This window comes from Phaseolus vulgaris, chromosome 1 (genome assembly GCF_000499845.2).
Source record: "Phaseolus vulgaris cultivar G19833 chromosome 1, P. vulgaris v2.0, whole genome shotgun sequence".
In the NCBI taxonomy this organism is placed as follows: domain Eukaryota; kingdom Viridiplantae; phylum Streptophyta; class Magnoliopsida; order Fabales; family Fabaceae; genus Phaseolus; species Phaseolus vulgaris.
In genome coordinates, this window is record NC_023759.2 from 5,903,145 (window position 1) to 5,923,031 (window position 19,887).

Sequence of the window (19,887 nt, forward strand, 5' to 3'; positions counted from 1 at the left end):
TCCTTTCCTGGAATATGTTTCCATAACGAATTTTTTTTACTGTGATTTTTTTATTTGGATAAAATTTTGATTTTTTTCTTCGGATTTTTATTTTTAGAACATAATAATCTCTTCTAGATTTATTTTTCTAAAATGAAGATTTTTTTTATCAGCATCTAAAATAGAAAGTATTTTAAATTTTTTTTAACTACCTAGAGTATATGTTCAAAAAGATTAGGTGTAGGAAGAATTTGCCACCAACAATTTAGAAGTCATATTCACTTTTGTTTTTCCTACTTGCCTTTTAAGACTTTCACTCTAAGATAACTATTTCAAACTTTGAATTCAATAAATCTGATTTTTTTTGCCATAGTGAATATTTGTTCTCAATCAATATTCCGAAATATAGCCATTCTTATTGTTTTATATACTCCATATTACTATTATCCACATACATCCTTATATGATAAAGTCAATTTCAACATGCACCATATCATTTTAAATTTTTTTCAAAATTATCCTATATTTCGATTTTGAATAAAATTTAAAAATATAATTCAAAAGTCAAAATTTATTTTGGAAAAGGAAATTTAAAATGTAAAAAATAAATTTTGGAAAAGAAAATCTGAAACACAAACACAAAATCTTTTGAATTTTTTTTTCAAAATTCAAAAATATGTTATGGAAATCCAAATCCAAAACACAAAATCTGAAAATGAATTCTAGAAAAGAATTTTTAGAACTCAAAAATGTGTTATGAAAATTCAAATCCGAAAATGTATTATGAAAAAGTGGTTCTGTAAGTATTTTTTTATCTACACCCTCCTTTCATTTAAATCATTTTTATCATTTTGAAGGAGTATTTTTGTCATTTTAATAACAGATTGGATGCAGGTTCATTTACATTTAGTTCTATTGAAAATGGGTTTTAGACAAAACACATATATTACTTACAATGGCCACACCTACAATCTATGTCCTTTGTAGCTACTCTATTTAAAATTACCCTTTATGTGAAGTAGTTTGTTGATCGGATTGATTACACTTTCCAAAATTGATTCAACAATTCTCTATCTTTTCATTTTGTCCCCAAGTTCAGATTCTTATAAGTAAATTTAATGATATACACATGAATCTCATCATCTTTCCACAATCACCCATCATCTATTTGCTTATTGATCACTTTCGTTTTTAATCAAATAAAAAGAGTGTAGATTATCTAATGTGATGTCTTGGATCGTTTGGTGCTCAACATAGACCATCTATTACATCAAAAGTCAATAAAATTATAGTGTAGATAGGGTTAGTTAACCCCAAATAATCTCTCAACAAACTCAATTACAAATTCGGTAAAATGGAGTTCAAAAAATGTTTGCAGGCAGTTTTGAGTTGGTAGGAACAATTACTTAAAAATGTTGAATAAACTTTAATGTAATTTGTGGGTTTTAAAGTTAGAAGTTACTAGAAAAGAGTAGAATGGGAGTTTGGATATGTGAAAGGTCAAAAGTTGTGAGTGGGATTTTAATTGTGTTGTTAGTGGGGTTTTAAGGCCATAATGAAGACTTTTCTAGAAGAGCTTCCTAAAGCCTATAAATAGGATGCTCTCTCAATTGTAAGATGCACCCAAAGAAAGAAATACAATAGAGAGAATTACAAAGAAGAGTGTTTCTTTAGAGAAATTCAAGTGTGAGTGATTGCTTGTTTTACAATTTGGTATCAAGAGCCAATGGCGAATGTGACGGGTCAAATACCGCTACCACGGTTAACGAAGGCGACCAGATATGACAACTGGAGCATTCAAATGAAAGCTCTTCTCGGTTCTCAGGATTCATGGGAGGTGGTCGAAGAAGGTTTTGAAGAACCAACAAATACCACGGGTTATACGGCAGCTCAAACCAAGGCATTGAAAGAGATGCGATCGAAAGATAAGGCAGCTTTGTACATGTTGTATAGAGCTGTTGATGAGGCAATTTTTGAGAAGATTGTTGGTGCGTCCACTTCAAAGGAAGCATGGGACATATTGGAAAAGGTGTTCAAAGGAGCTGACCGAGTTAAGCAAGTGCGTCTACAAACTCTGCGTGGCGAGTTGGAGAACATGAAGATGATGGAGTCAGAAAGTGTATCTAACTACATCACGCGTGTACAGGCTGTGGTGAATCAACTCAACCGAAACGGTGAAACTCTGACCGATGCACGAGTTGTGGAGAAGATTTTGAGAACATTAACAGACAATTTTGAGAGTATTGTGTGCGCGATAGAAGAGTCAAAGGACCTTGCGACGCTCACAGTCGACGAGCTCGCCGGTTCTCTCAAGGCACACGAGCAACGAAAGAAGAAGAAGGAGGAAACACTCGAGCAAGCACTTCAAACCAAGGCGTCAATCAAAGACGAAAAGGTACTCTATCATCAAAATTCTCAATATAGAGGGCGTGGTCGTGGAAGTCGTGGAAACGGTCGTGGTGGAAAAGGCAGCAACCATGAAGGGTACTATAAGGAGAAGGAACAGTCGAGCCAACCAAATTGGCGTGGAAGAGGACGTGGTAGAGGAAGAGGCGACCGATCGAATTATTCCAACATCGAGTGCTACAAATGTCACAAATATGGTCACTATGCGAAGGATTGTAACTCTGACAAATGTTACAATTGTGGTAAAGTGGGGCATTTTGCAAAAGATTGTCGTGCTGATATAAAGATAGAAGAAAAAACCAACCTAGCCTTGGAAGTCGAAACGAATGAAGGTGTTCTCTTGATGGCTCGAGATGAAGTCAACATTAACAATGACACTCTGTGGTACCTCGAGTCAGGAGCAAGCAACCATATGTGCAGTCACGAGTACCTATTCAAAGATATGCAAAAGATTGAAGATGGTCATGTTTCATTTGGAGATGCATCAAAGGTGGAGGTTAAAGGGCGAGGTACGGTTTGCTACTTACAAAAGGATGGCTTAATTGGGTCACTCCAAGATGTTTATTACGTACCAGACCTCAAGACCAACATTTTGAGTATGGGGCAACTCACGGAGAAAGGTTACTCGATATTTTTGAAAGATCGACTCCTACACTTGAAGAACAAGCAAGGGCGTTTGGTTGCTCGAATTGAGATGACAAGAAATCGGATGTACAAGCTGAATTTGAGAAGCATACGAGAAAAATGTTTGCAAGTCAACATAGAAGATAAGGCATCATTGTGGCATCTCCGTTTTGGTCACCTACATCATGGTGGACTAAAAGAGTTAGCGAAGAAGAATATGGTGCACGGGCTACCCAACATGGACTATGAGGGAAAATTTTGTGAAGAATGTGTGCTCAGCAAGCATGTGAGAACCTCGTTTCCAAAGAAGGCTCAATATTGGGCTAAGCAACCTCTCGAATTGATTCATACCGACATATGTGGACCAATTACTCCAGAGTCCTTTAGCGGTAAAAGGTATTTCATTACCTTCATTGATGATTTCTCACAGAAAACTTGGGTTTACTTTCTGAAAGAAAAATCCGAGGCATTTGAGGTGTTCAAAAAGTTCAAGGTGATGGTGGAGAGGACAACTGATAAACAGATCAAAGCTGTACGATCTGATAAAGGTGGCGAGTATACTTCAACGGTTTTCATGGAGTATTGCGAGGAGCAAGGCATAAGGCGATTTCTAACTGCACCATACACTTCTCAACAAAATGGTGTGGCCGAGAGGAAGAATTGGACCATTCTCGACATGGTTCGATCAATGCTTAAGAGCAAAAAGATGCCAAAGGAATTTTGGGCGGAAGCTGTGCAATGCGCCATCTATGTGCAAAATCGATGTCCACATGTGAAGTTAGATGATCAAACACCACAAGAGGCATGGAGCGGACAAAAGCCAACAGTTTCTCATCTCAAAGTGTTTGGTAGTGTGGCTTATGCACACGTACCAGATCAACGAAGAACGAAGCTCGAAGACAAAAGCAAAAGGTATGTTTTTATTGGGTATGATGAGAAGACAAAAGGATACAAGCTCCTTAACCCGATAAGCAAGAAGGTGATGGTGAGTCGTGATGTGCGAATAAATGAAACAAGCGAGTGGGATTGGAATAATTCTTCAGAGGTTATGATTGAAGTTGGAGAATCATCAATTGTTGCACCGACAAGTATAAATTCTGAAACAAACGATGATGAAGATGAACCACGACAACCTAAAATTCGAAGTTTGCATGATTCGACAAATGAGGTACACCTAGTATGTCTTTTGGCAGATGCAGAAAATATCAGCTTTGAAGAGGCGGTGCGAGACAAGAAGTGGCAAACTGCCATGGATGAAGAGATTAAAGCGATTGACCGCAACAACACATGGGAGCTAACAGAATTGCCAGAGGGAAGTCAGCCCATTGGTGTGAAGTGGATATTCAAGAAAAAGATGAATGCTCAAGGCGAGATAGAGAGATACAAGGCGCAACTCGTTGCGAAGGGATACAAACAAAAGGAGGGAATTGACTACGATGAGGTGTTTGCTCCCGTTGTAAGAATGGAGACAATTCGATTGCTCATTTCCCAAGCGGCTCAATTTAAATGGCCGATATTTCAAATGGATGTCAAGTCAGCATTCTTGAATGGTGTGCTTGAAGAAGAAGTCTACATCGAACAACCACCTGGGTACATGAAAATCGGAGAGGAGAAGAAGGTGCTAAAATTGAAGAAGGCACTTTACGGGTTGAAGCAAACACCGCGGGCATGGAATACTCGTACCGATACATACTTCAAGGAGAACGGGTTCAAGCAATGTCCTTACGAGCATGCTCTTTACGCAAAGAACAATGGAGGTAACATGATATTTGTTGCTCTTTATGTTGATGATCTCATTTTTATGGGTAACAATGATGAGATGATAGAAGAGTTTAAGGGCACAATGAGACGGGAATTTGAGATGACAGATTTGGGATTGATGAAGTTTTTCCTTGGCTTGGAGGTTAGACAAAAAGAAACAGGTATTTTTGTATCACAGGAGACATATGCAAAGGAGATTTTGAAGAAGTACAAGATGGAAAATTGCAACCCAGTATCAATACCAATGGAACCAGGTGCAAAACTCTCAAAGTTCAATGGAGGAGAACGTGTCGATGCAAGTAGATACCGGAGTTTGGTAGGAAGCCTTCGTTATCTCACATGCACGAGGCCAGATCTTTCATTAAGTGTCGGCATCATAAGTTGATTCATGGAGGAACCGGTTTACTCACATTGGAAGGCGTTGAAGCGAGTCCTACGGTACATCCAAGGTACTGTATCACTCGGATTGTTCTACTCAAAAGCAGAAGATTACAAGTTGGTGGGTTACTCTGACAGCGATTGGTGCTGAGACATAGATGATCGGAAAAGTACATCGGGATATGTATTCTTTATGGGCAACACAACATTTTCTTGGCTTTCAAAGAAGCAACCGATCGTGACGCTATCGACGTGTGAAGCTGAATATGTGGCAGCATCTTGGTGTGTATGTCATGCGATATGGCTTAGAAACTTGTTGAGCAAGATGGAGCTAAAGCAACTAGGTGCAACCGTGGTTCAAGTTGACAACAAATCAGCAATTGAGTTGGCAAAGAACCCAGTGAACCATGAAAGAAGCAAACACATTGACGTTCGTTTTCACTTTATTCGTGATCATGTGAAGAAAGGAAGTGTGGAATTGGTGCATGTGGCAAGTCAAGATCAAGTTGTTGATATCTTCACAAAATCGCTACCGAAAGTCTTTTTCGACAAATTCAAGAAGATGATTGGCATGATGGATGGTAGAAACATTTAAGTTTATGGGGGAGTTTTGTTGAATAAACTTTAATGTAATTTGTGGGTTTTAAAGTTAGAAGTTACTAGAAAAGAGTAGAATGGGAGTTTGGATATGTAAAAGGTCAAAAGTTGTGAGTGGGATTTTAATTGTGTTGTTAGTGGGGTTTTAAGGCCATAATGAAGACTTTTCTAGAAGAGCTTCCTAAAGCCTATAAATAGGATGCTCTCTCAATTGTAAGATGCACCCAAAGAAAGAAATACAATTGAGAGAATTACAAAGAAGAGTGTTTCTTTAGAGAAATTCAAGTGCGAGTGATTGCTTGTTTTACAAAAAATTGGGTTGTTTGTTGTTGTAGATAGAAATTTAAACAAAAAGACTAAAGGAAATTAAAAAGCAAATTGATTATCGAATTCATTTATCATTGAATCCTTCATCAATTAACATTTATTCCATTAATATAATTTCCAACAAAAGTAAAAATAAGCATCAATCCATTCGCAAAGTAATCAAATAAGGGTCAATCAATCAATTCATTAAGTTAAGTACATCACCCGTGTCCAAGCATACACATATGAGAATTTTAGTGTTTTACCTCTTGAATTAAGAAAAAAATAAATTATTCAGAATAAAACAAACTGAACAATAATTCAAATTAAAAAAAATTATCAACAAGCGTTCAAAAGTAAAAAGTAAAATTTAAAAAGATCAAACCGTCTAACGTAATCTGTTACATAAACTAAAGAAACTAAATTCCACAAAACCTCACAATTCAATGTGAAATCACAATAGAATCAATCCAAAAAGATTTAGCTTTTCATGTGGAGAGAAAATGAAATGAATAACAAAGAGGAAAATAAAAGACTAAGGAGAATGACCCAGATAAGTTAAAATGTCTCTCTCACTTCAACCTCAATGAGTTCGATGAGTAGGATGTTTTTGAGAGTTTGTGTATTCTATGTTTAATATTCTTTGAAAACTACAATGTTTTATTCCATTTTCAAAATGAGGTAGAAGAAGCAAAAAAAAGTTATAGGACTTGAGTAAATCTATTGGGGCTTTGAGAATGGTAGAGGAGAGTGAGATTATAAAAGAACTTATTAACCTTGAGAGAAGAGATGATGTAGGGATAAAAACCTATGTGTGAGCAAAGGAGTGTGGGGAATAGAGAGGTTGGATCATGATTATTTTGTCTTTTAATGTCAAGGGGATATATATGTGGGGAGGTATTAAACATTGAAAATAAAAAAAAGTTAATCCAGAAAGAACAAAAATATCTTGTTTGCAGGAAACAAAAGAAAAGTTCATAGAACTGTGTCAATGTTTGTGGAGGGATTTTACTTTTTATATGCTGTTTTTCTTATCATATCAAAATCTATAATGTTTCTTCCTGAATCTCCATATCTTCTTCTTCCACCTCCAAAAATTTTCGTATTTCCAAAAATATCTCTCTGTAATATTCTGGATTACGTAATCTGGAAGTCTTTTTTCAAATTCGTAATTAGCTTCCAGATTACATAATCTGGAAGCCTTTTTTAAGATGCATGATTAGTTTCCAGATTACATAATCTGAAAATCTTTTTTAGCTTCCAGATTATGTAATCCAGAAGTCTTTTTTCAAATACGTATCCAGATTACATAATCCGGAAACTACTCTATGGAGGTGGCACAAGAAAGATAAAAATGTATTTTTACATTTTATATGGGGTGGCATAAGAACATAATATGGAGGTGCAAGAAAGAAAGAAAGAGTCCAAACTCTAACTCACATTATTTCAACCGTTATCAATGTGGAATGATAAAGCAAACCCAAAATCTTAAATTAAATCAAAATAGTTGGTTTAATCTATATGTTTATAAATCATAAAAAACTATTTATTAAAAAACTCAAACTAAACAAGCTAATGAAGCTGAATCACAACAACATTTCTTTTGTATTTAATAGCTCATAAAAATAAAATAAAAAAGTGATATTGCATAAATTATTATGGGTTATTATATATGAATTCATCACTTTTCATGGATGATCCATCACTTAAACAAGTAAATTGGAACCCCTCTAAAACATTGTTGTTTCGCACATACTAATAGGAAAATCATTTTTAAGTGAAAAAAAATATTTGTTCTACAATTATGCAGCCTAGCTCTCATGCCAGTTTACTGCTTTATCTACAACAGTCACAAATAATGCTTACAGGATCCTCTAAGTGTCCAATGAACACATACATCACATACATATATAATACATTAGCCATATTTCCACTTGATCACAAGTACTGATCAATCTTTTTTCTAAACTTTGTAGCCAATTAATGAAGGAAAAATGACCCTTGAACAAAACAAGCTAATTTACTTGTATTTTCCTTGTAACAGTATTGAAGCTAATTAATCAAAGTTCAATATGTCTTCTTTCCAATTTGCATTTCATTTTTCTTCTCATTATGTTTCCATACATTGTATGTCTTCAGCTTTTTTTGAGTTCACAAGACTCTTGAAGATTCCATTCAAGATCATATTCATATCAAACCCTTTCCTACAAGCCAATGGAGAGACTCATTTTTTCTTCAAGGTGAACCTGTCAAAGACCATTCCATGTTTAGCTACCATATCTCATCATTCAAAGACAAAACATAAAACAAATAATATATCCCTGATATGTTGACAACCCTGCATTAGATTATAACTCAGAAATTATTTTTTACTGAAATGGGACAATTTTAAAATTGAGTTGTGCCATATCACAAAACTTCATGTCTTTCATTGTATAGTTGTCAAAGTAACATTTTTTTTTATCAAATCAGAACTCTCTTGTGAAACTAAAACTATAAATATATCAGATTAGAAATAATGTGGATGACATTTTTAAAGAGTCATATGATTGAAAGCTAACTTTTAATTTTGGTGATATAAGTATGGTTGCATCACACATATTTGAGTCACATTTAAGAAGAATATTCACTTGATAGGTCCTATAAAACTCAACAAAGATGAGTTTGAACAATACAAACTTGTATCTTTTAAACTCAATTCTCATCATTTATAAAAAAAAAAGAGTACATGTTTTCTCTCATCAACATATTATCACGAATACCTTATTCATAAATATTTATTTGTTGCATGGGGTCTTCAACGGGGGTTCTTTTCTTTAGGGTTACAGTTCTAAGCTTTAATTCTCCCCTGTGAGTTGTCATCTCATCCAATAGCTCTGCGTTGTAATCATCATCATCATCATCTTCTGGATTTTTGTGCTGATGAATGAAACATTTTTCAAGATTAGTTAAGAAGTTAGAATGTAAAATTATTGTGCAGAAACATAAAAAGAACTAGATTGTTGAGTTCATTATATATCTATGTACCGTATTTGGAACTCCAAGAATTTCCTCGTACTCAGCAGCATCTAGTTCGTGAAGATCAGCATGATTGAATATGAGTGGAAGCACATGCTCTCTTATAAATATGAGAAGGAAGAAAGGTAATGGGAAAAGTATTCCTCCAATAGGTATCAATTGCACCCCATAACACACTAAAAAGTATGCACACTGCAAGATTGTGAATATGGCTATGGTCTTGAATGGCACTGATTCCACAAATGAGGCATGAGGACCTTCCAAAATTCTGCCAAAAAGTACTCATATTAGAGCAATGACAAAGTTAAAAATGGAGTTAGCTTCTTATACTATATGAAAATAACACTAATTGGGCACCAAGGGAAAAATGAAAGACCCTAAACTATGCATTCTTGTGAAAATGCTAACTACATTTTGTGCTCTAATACTAGATTATCAGTTCTGCTACAAAGTAGTATTTCCACCACAATGACAGAAAGCTTTGAAGAGCAAGAAGCAGTATAACAATTTCAAAACCATTATTTATAGACTAAAACTTGAGTTGAGTGGTTTTGGTACCCTTAGAAATCTAAGGTTTTTTGGCCAATAGTTGAATGAGTTTGAGAACACCAAGAGAGAACATAGAATTTGTCTTAAAACTTGTAGGGATACTCACTTTTTGCGCCGGCTTTGTGAGACGAAGAGAAGCAATATCCTTTCATAGAATTGATTCCCTGGAAGACTATCAATAGCCATGTATGCAAAATATCCCCACAGAACTGAAGTAGGAATCGTTTTGATGACAGAAATGGAAAAAATTGATAGGCCAATCAGGAGAGACTGTAATAAGTTACTGACTCTTTGCTCATTAACACGGACAGGTATATAGGCATCAATGTGTTTCTCAGGATCAAATTTTGGATTTTCACCATTATTTTCGGAAGATTTCATCACAGCCTCCTTCAAATTCGTCATTGTTTTAGTCTGAACCAAATTTAAAATGTTAATCAAACTGCTCTTGGATTTGAACAAAATAGGCACACATAAATACTATCAAGTCAGCAATACTTAACACTTGGTTCAGAATCCATTTCTATAAGCACAGCTTGCATCTTTCCATATAATTCAGTGGTGTTTCCTTGTTGTTTAATGCAATCCTTGGCACTTTTTACCACTTTCTTTCGGATCAACTACAAATTCATACAGTAATATATTCTAGTTAGTGTTTTAGGCTTAAGGGTCTTGATGAAAAATTAAGATGATACTTACCTGAGTCCTAAGAACTGCCAAACTCTTTGTGTGCATGGGGGACTGAGGAAGGACTCCATTTGATGGAGGAAGGCCAAGTAAACCGCAAATCAGAGTCTACACATGAAAAGGATAGATATGTCAGACAACTAATTAATGGAGTTTACACAAAGTAATGTTGTTTTTTTTTCTTTAAACTTAGAAGGAGTTTATTACACAAAGTAATGTTTTAGGTAGCAAGGTTTTGCAGAAAATGGTATACCATTATACCAAGAAGGAACATATCATAGTGGAAAGAAGATGGTTTTTGAAGATTATATTCCTTCTGTTGAGCCATCTTAGAAGCAACACTATGATCAAAGAAGTATAAACCTGCTACCATCACAGCTGGAATAAATGCTGCAAAGATGTAAAGCACGGGTACCTTTCCCATATCCTGCACTTTGCCATCAACCATATTAGATGTTTTCTAGGACTTGGTCTGACATAAAGTTATTAATTATAGTATACAATGTTGAACAAGTTTTATCCAAGATCATGGTGCAAGACAAGACACCATGATGAAATCAACAAAAGTAAGAAAGCAGTACTTTGTTCTAAGCATACTACACCATCAAAGGGACTCATTCTGTGTCATAAGAAGATAAAAAAGGGTAAAATATTGTTTTGTCCCTTAACAAAGGTCAAAATTAGTTTTTGTCCTGCATTTTAAAAATGACGACTCTGATCCTTGTACTTTTTTTAATGTGATGGATTTGATCCCTCTGTGTCAAATGAAGTATTAGTCTGGGGACAGAGACCCTTTTTAAAATGTAATTACTAAAACTAATTTTAGCCATGAGAAAGGACTTGTTCTGTTTCACAAGATGATAAGAAAAAAATACATAATATGTGTAATGATACCATTATTACTGTCCAGTGGTAGAGAGACTCAGATTCCCAGGGAAGTGGACAAACCAGCCTTCTAGGAATCGTAGATGGAACTTTGCTTGGTACAGTATATGACATTCCAGTCCAAAACACAACCATCAGTGGAATCCCATAATCTGCAACGAGAGCTCGTTGCCACCCTGCATTGAATGCCACAAAGAAGATAACAAATGAAAAAAAAATAATCATTAGCATGTTTGGGAGAGTTTTTTGACAAACACTTCTAGAAAAGAAAAACAAGAAAAATACTGCTTCAAGCACTAAATTTACTTTAAGCATAAGTTACTTTATAGAAATAACTACTTTTAACTTCAGGAATAATCCTATTTTACTTTTTTTCTTCTATAGAATTACTTATGAAAAAGTTATTCCAAATGTCCCCAATTCCTACATGAAAAGTTGAAAACATTGAGCATGATATGTAGATATTTGGAGTCACTTACCTGTTCCAAGTTTCCATGTTCTTGCTCTTCTACTCATCAGGGCAGTGAGAAGTATTCCCAAAGAGAAAATGACAGAAAGTAGTCCATTTATATACCGCCAATGGAATTGATGTTCCTCTGTAGAAGGATTTTCAGATTTCGGTGTCTTGAACTCATTCCTGATTCCCTGAGGATCACATGATTTTTGGTTGGATCTTGAAGTGCAAAATTAACATTCTAGTTTGCTACCAAGGGTCAGCAATGTACCAGTATAGCCTCTTGGAAGAAAAGGACAGTAATTAACATGCCAAATAATTCCTCTGCGAGTCTTGTGAACCTCGAGATAATTGTGCAGGCATTGAAAACTGCAAGCATAATCAGCAACAAAGATGTCCACACACAAACCCTGAAACACAATGGAACATAGAAGTTAGATGTAGATATACTACAGTTCAAAACTATATTTAAAAATTTAAGTACATGGTAAAACCAAAATGTCAAACATAGATAATTATTCATAGTGATGTCTAATAAGTATATTATTAATTTGCAGAAGCAGAACTACAACTATATATTTATTATTTTATGAATTTATATACATATTTAAATATATATCTTATACATGTATTTTGGAATATATAATCATAGGGTATCATATTTATGCATCATAGATAGATACATACCAGCCAGCCCAAGGCAGAAACAACTCAACACCTAGATCTGGACTTTTTGTGCAGAACTGATAGAGAATAGTGTACATTATAACAGTTGGTTCAGCAACTCCCAAAATCAACAAAGGTTGACCACCAAATATTGAATGGATAATTCCACAAATAGCAGTTGATGTCAATGTTTCTACTGTACTCAAGCTTCCACCTATAAAAACATGTGAGTTATGGAACAAACAGCATAGCATTGGCTGCTGAAAGTAACTTCATATTGTTGAAAGTTACTTAAAAGAAACTCTTTATTGAAGAAAAGTTTTACCTGTATCCCTGTTAAGTTGCTCTCCAAAAGCAATAACAGGAAGAGCTGAGGCGAAGAATATGTAGAAAGTTGGAGCCAGAATCCTAACATTACTCAGAGAAACACAAATCAAAATAAAGCACTTATAACACTAAAGTGAAAAAAGGCCAATCATGTTTGTAACATGTATATGAAATATGCAATTGCTTCCCCAAAAGGCCAAGATAAACAATAATTACTTAATGCCAGAACGGAATGCACTGGTCCAATCATGTTTGTAACATGCAACCCTTCCTCTGAAATCTTGAATAATTCCTCCGAACGGTTCCATATCTGATGCAAGAAATTAGATCATCAACTCACAAGCTTCCAAAACTAGATACATTTGAGAATACTATAATATCTTGAGATGAAAATAAAGGAAAGTTTGGAGATTCATTTTTCCTTTCTTAAGCACCTCCAAATAAATAGACTTCCATATTGTTGTAGCATGTATATGAAATAGCCATGATATATATAGATAGATAGATAGGTGTAGGCATCAATTGAAATCTTTAACCAGGTTCTTTTATCCATCATCATTAAACTGCATGTATATATATATATATATATATAATCCAAAGTGGGGTTAAATCGATAAATATCATTGTTGGTTCCTGCATTGATCACCATAAATCAGAATTTTCTCTAAAAAATCTTTGGAAATACTCGTTAGTTTAAATTATGGTTGGCAAGGATTGAGGCATCATCTTAATCCTTAGTATTGCAGAAAACTGTGAATCAGGACATTTTCTGGGGTAACGATATCTAAATAATGGATTGTGATGAAGTTCCAACTAATGTTTTTCCATTCTTTCACAACAAAATTTGAATCTTCTTAGTTATTCATGAATCATGTAACATCATGAGTCTCATTTCATAAATAAACGTGCACAATATTTTTTATCTGCAAAAGGGAAAAAGAAAGAAAGAAAAGAAGACTCACTTGAAGGATAAGCCTAGGTGAACCCTAGGCCTAAAACTAGAGGAAGAGTTGAAGGGACCTCAGAACCCAAGAGGGTTAAGGTAACAAGGGATGATATTGATGAATTTTTTATTTTTTTTGATGATGATGATGAATGTTTCTCTCTCTCTCTCTCTGAAGAAAGAGGAGATATAGAAAGAAAGGGTGGCTGCATGCATGCATGGATGCAGAAATAAGAATGTGTTGGAAGAACAAACAGGCGTGTTTTGTGGGGCTGCAAACATGCTGTACATCCATTTGTCACTTCCTAGAAGATCAATACCTACGATAAATTCTTATTCTCAATATAAATTACACTCTCTTAAAAATATCTCATAATCTCATATTTCTAAATATGGAAAACTTGTCTTAATCATCATTATTGGAAAACTTGTCTTAATCATCATTATTCCTATTGTCTTTTAACTACTCGTGCTCTTAATTCAATAAAACTTTAGTTATATATAATAGATTGAATAACACCTAATTCATTAATATATTTTTATCTCATTTATGTTTGATAAAAAATAATCGAATCCATCCATTTAGTACTCTATAGGTCATGTATAAATAACAAAATGTTTAAATCATTAAGATTAATAAACTAGTTTGATTGGTTAGCTTTAATTAATAATATTACAAATTTAAATTTTTTAAGAGATATACTCACCAAATTAAATAGTTTAGTTGGGAATTATATTTAATGACATTATTAATAATTCTATAAGTTATTATTTTAACTAATATTTATATTTTTACTCACCTGATAAATTAATCCACCTTCATTAGAGACGAGTGGATGTTTCGTTATAAATTAATGGTATGAAAAATTATAATTAATGTATTTGAAAATAATTTTTACTTTAACTATATTTAAGACAAAAACATATTGCTAGTTTTTTCTGATATATATAAGGTAGGACTAATACTTTTTGAATTTAATTATTTTGTTCTGATACCATGCATCAATCTTTGTAGTTTATTCATCCCTTGAAAAAAAAAAATCTCAGTTGGAGTAATATATGCATTTTTGTTTCTGAAAAAAATTAAATAAATTATGTCTATAATTGCAATGAAAATAAGAGTAAATTGTATTTTTTATTGGTAAAAATAATTAAATAAACAGAAATATTTTAAGGATATGTAAAAAGGGTATTCCACCTACTCCCAATAAATTGAAAAACTTACGTCAATTCTTCAAGATATTTTCAGTTCTACAATAATCTGAAAGTACGGAACACATAACCGTACACAATCATTCAAAAATGACATATTCCATCATAAGTACATATATACACCCAATCCTTTTCATAGCAAAAATGAAAAAACTTCTTAATATATTTTATGCTTCCCCATGCCATTGCTCCAAAATCCTACAAAGAGTAAATTGTGTTGCATATAGACTCTTAAAATAATATGAATAATTGATCCTCTTGTATGTAATTCTATTTGTTGTAATTCTTGTTTCATTATAAAGGAATCTAAATGTACCGGTTGAGGTGGTAGGATGGTTCTAAGATGTCTCGGTATCCGGTACTGATGGATCGACATATTTAAAATGTATTGAGATTAAAGAATGATTAATAAGGTTAAGTTGTGTGAAGAACTAGATAATATACCCTTAATCACGATCCATATGTTAATTTCAACCCTAACATGGTCCATCAAAGACATATAAATAGGCACAACAATCAAGAAAAAGGTACATCATTATTACGCATTTATTGCACCAAATACCAAACACTTACTTGAGGGTCGGAACACCTTTTGTAGGTGTCCTCTTGACCGAGAGTCGAAGACAACGAACAGGAGTGAAGGAAGGAAGCACAGTCCGACCAAAGCAAAGGAGTTAGGAAAGAAGAAGTGAAGGAAGGTAGTACCGATCGAAGCGAAGAAGTCAATTGTTTAGCCAATGAAATTTCTCTTAGTCCCTTTTGTACGAGAACAACTAGCGCCCACCGTGGGGCCGAGAAAAAACATAGAAAATAAAGTGAAGCAAAAGGTATATAAGTTGGAAAAAACACATTGTAAGCTTCAATGACAAAGTGTGAGTTAGAAAAATCTAACTCTTTATCAAACGTATCTAATGAATAGTAAAACATCGTATTTACCATTAAGCAAGAGTTGGTAACCTATGACTCTAAGTTAGCCAAATCTTCCCAAGTTGTCACAAACACTTTCTTTTTTTGATAAACTTTCCTTTGAGTATATTTTGTACTTTTGAAACTCCTCTTTTTCTCCATCTATGGTGAAGTTTCTTTGATAAGAGACTTATTTCATTGTCATCCTTAGACTTTTTATCATTTGATGGTTCATCTGAGTATTATTTTGCCTTAAAGGCAAGAAGTTTTTCTTTCCTACTCACTTCACTATTCACTATCTTTTGTTCATGTACTTTAGAGTTGCAATGAGTTCTTCCACAAACATGGTGAGAGTTGTCACCTATGGTTTATATTTACTAGGAAGACTTCTTCAAACTTTTTCAATATGATCATAAGTATTATAAGATTTATTCAAAGACTTTATCTCATTTAGTATTGTTTAAAAATTAAACATACTTTGTATGTCTTCATTTTCTTTTATACCAAACAATTCATACTAATAAGTAAATAGATTGATTTTTTTTTTCTTTTTACCTCAATGGAACCCTCTTTACATAACAATAAAAGTGTCCCACATTTCTTTGGCTCATTTGAAGGCTTGGACCTTCAAATATTTTTTGGCTAAAAGGGAGCATATGAAACATTGGGAGCTTTGTACTTCAACAAACATCTTTGCTTCTACTATGTTATCCATATGGTTCTTGATATGGGCTTCTTATCATCATCTATTGGTATATAGTTATCATTTTGTGTTATGTCCATCATATTATATGATAGGACTCAAAAAAAAGGTGATCATTTTTTGCTTTTAACTTCATTACACGAAGGAGGTATGTTCATTCCATGCCCTTTGTTTCTATTGTACTTAGGATCTACTCCTCTAGTCTTATAAAAAAACTAACCCTAAGAGCTTAGCTTTTATACTAATTGAAAGAATGTGTTAGCTCTAAAGAGGGGGGGTTTGAATATAACTTTAAAATTGTTTGGAAAACTTTTCATAAAAAGGACTATCAAATGCTATGTTGGGGTCAACTGATTATTCTATAAAACATGTTCACTGCACTTTAATAAAATATTTGCAAAGAAGATGTCCAAAAGCAAATTCCGCGAGTAATAGAAGATAACAATGATAACTCAATTTTTATACTAGTTTATCCTAAACTTGGGTTATGTCCAATTGTCCATTACAAACTACAAAAGGTTCCATTAATCAACACAAAAGTTATCACTACCACTTTTAGCTTACAACAAGTACAAAATGTCACTTGTTTCTATCTCAGTACACAATATTTCTCTAGGCTAAGTACACAAAATATCTCCAGGTTCTAAGTTAATCTCTCATTGAAATTGAGCACCTAATACTCAATCCCTCTTCTGGCCAATTACATAAAACCTTATGTATTATGCAACGAAGGTTGTTTTGAATACAAGTTTCACTCTCAAAGAAAAGGATATGAAATATTCATTCCTTACTTTAGAGACTTAACTTGGAAAAAGTGAAGAATATACAAAGATAAACACTTATTTTTTAAGTCATTTAGGATACGAACTATGATCTTAAGCACTTGAAGTCTCTTTACTATGCACTTAAAGGTCACTTGTTGTAAATGTAATCATTTTCCTTTTCTCCATGTGAAAGATTCCTTTTATAGATGTTTAGAAAATACAATTATTAGCTTGCATATTTCAAAGGATCTTGTGTTAGATTTTTATCAAAAGTTAATTACTTTCTGCTAGCTGAAATATTTATTATTGTGGTACAAAGAGATATGTAAGTCAATCTCTTTATCTTTATTATGTTTATGCTTTTCTTTAGCAACATGTTAAGTATATACACATCGATGAATGATATTTGTGTTATAATATTTCTTGAGAAACACTTTTGCTCAACTTTGTAGTTATTATACGATATTACATCTTAAAGATGTATCTTGTATTAAGCACTTGAAAGCTACATTTAATCTACATGATTTATGTTATCATTATCAATGTCTAGAAGTTAATCTTTTCTTTAGTGTTTGTTCTTGATCTAGTGTTTATAACAATTTTGTATAGCCTATACAAAGATGCTTACATACTTTATGACACTTGCATTTTGTGATATTTTTTAATATGCTTTGCTAAATGTGCGTGTTGATTTGAACTTTGTTTAGAGTAAGTATTCATCTAGCTTTATGTGTGATGAGTCTTATATGAGATTTTTAGATCAATTGTATCTTGAATCTTAGGCTTTGATCACATCTTATAAGCTTTTTCTTGATTTGTTCATATAGTTTTCAGCTTTTGTTTAAAACATATTTCCACACTAGGTAGCTATATCAGATGAACACAAAATATTTTGCTTAATATCATTAAAACATGGATATCATTGGCATACCTATAAATCTTAAGACTTACCTCTTATCATCATTAGACTTGTTTATTCCTTAACAAAATGAAGTTCACTACATCTGAATCTTCATATTTCCTACGTTTTCAAACTTTACATGGACGTCATATTATAACAAACTAATGAAATGCATGAATTCTAATAACAAACTATTCAATGATACTATGACTCAAATCTATCCCTTTATTCATCCACCTTCTATTTTGAGGAACTTCCATGTCTGTTACATTTTCACCGCACAATCACTTACAGTACAATTGTTTAATTAACGTACAACACATGCTTTAAAAAATCAATAGTATATCAGTTTATTTTGTTTAAGCATCAATAAATATTTCACTTAAGTGACAATAATATAACATATTTATATAAATAATTCACTCAAGCTTCATCACTATGTCAAGTGAAAAATACACAAGAAAATTTACAATTACCTACAACAGAAATTCGTAAGTAATACAAAAATCCATAGATAAAACATTACCTACAAACAAAAATCCGTAGGTAAAATGGACATAAATAAAGTTGCCTACAAATATTACCTAAAGATATTACCTACTTGCGAATTTAAATCCTTAGGTAATATTAATTTTACTATTCTTATTCACATTTTATTATAGAAGGAAATCAAATTGGGATCTCATGAGTACACATAGAAACATTAATCACTACACCAAAAATGTTTTTTTTATCATAATGATTATTATTATTTTTTTATAATTTTTATTAATAGAAATAATAATATTAATAATGTTAATAATAATTAATAATATTAATAACAATTTTAATAATAATACTAACAATATTAATATTAATATTATTATACAATTATTAATATTATTAATAGTTGTATTAATAATTATATTAATAATATTAAAAATGATATTAATGATATTAATAATAATATTAGTAATAATAATAATAATAATAATAATAATAAAATTACAATTAATAATAATAATAAAATTATTATTATTATTATTAATAAGATTGATAGTAAGAATATGACTAAAATTAATAATAATATTAATATTCATTGATAACCTAGATAATATTCGTAACATTTTTGTCAAAATCTATGAAAATTATGTACAGATTTTATCTACATATTTTTCCCACCAAATTATTTTATTGTTATATTTAAAAAAATTGTAGATAAAATATATAGGTAAGTCCTAACTTATCTAGGGATATAAATTAGTAAGTAATTATCAATAAATAATAAAAAAATTTCTTCTAGTGCTTAAGCATGTTAAAATTGTATTTAAAAAAAAAATCCTTAAGCATGAACATTTGCTTTGGAAAGTTTCCCTTTAAGTGTCAATAAGTTTGACTTGCTTAAGCATTCATCATTTACTATAGTATATTTCACTTAAAACACTTATCGAATTCCTTGCTTAAGCACAGAAAAAATAATGAATTTAAATTTCTTGGAACTATGGAATTAATTAAATTTAAATATGGATATATTAAAGTATCCAAATTAGTCATTTCTCCTTTATGTTAACTTGCTCTCTCCTCCTCCCAATTGCGTCAAGTGCTCCTTATGTAGCAGAGAGAAATGAATTTGGGTGTTGTGTGAGGTGACAAGTGAAGTGGATCAACATATTAGTACAAATAAACATTGGGGTTGGAGTTTTTGAATTGGAATAAATGAGTGGGTGATTGAGGTTAGTGTTTTTTAATTGCAATCAACGTTGCAATGAGGGAGTTTAGACAATTGGGGTTATAATTGAATATTGGTGAAATGCGATCTTGTGAAGTACGATTTTGTGAAGT

General features: G+C 32.6%; 1 protein-coding gene across 1 annotated transcript; it reads right to left on the reverse strand.

The window, feature by feature from the left end:
* Positions 1-7,930: 7,930 nt before the first annotated feature.
* LOC137815418 (probable boron transporter 7) lies at positions 7,931-13,790 on the reverse strand. The gene is made up of 14 exons (XM_068618556.1): positions 13,600-13,790; positions 12,854-12,947; positions 12,636-12,718; positions 12,332-12,524; positions 11,916-12,054; positions 11,670-11,835; positions 11,200-11,366; positions 10,559-10,732; positions 10,318-10,413; positions 10,122-10,238; positions 9,725-10,032; positions 9,079-9,337; positions 8,814-8,970; positions 7,931-8,297 (listed from the first exon to the last, which is right to left on the reverse strand). Exons 2-13 carry the CDS (start codon positions 12,943-12,945, stop codon positions 8,815-8,817), a joined length of 1,950 nt encoding a protein of 649 aa, XP_068474657.1. The 5' UTR covers positions 12,946-12,947; positions 13,600-13,790; the 3' UTR covers positions 7,931-8,297; position 8,814.
* Between the last annotated feature and the right edge of the window lie 6,097 nt (positions 13,791-19,887).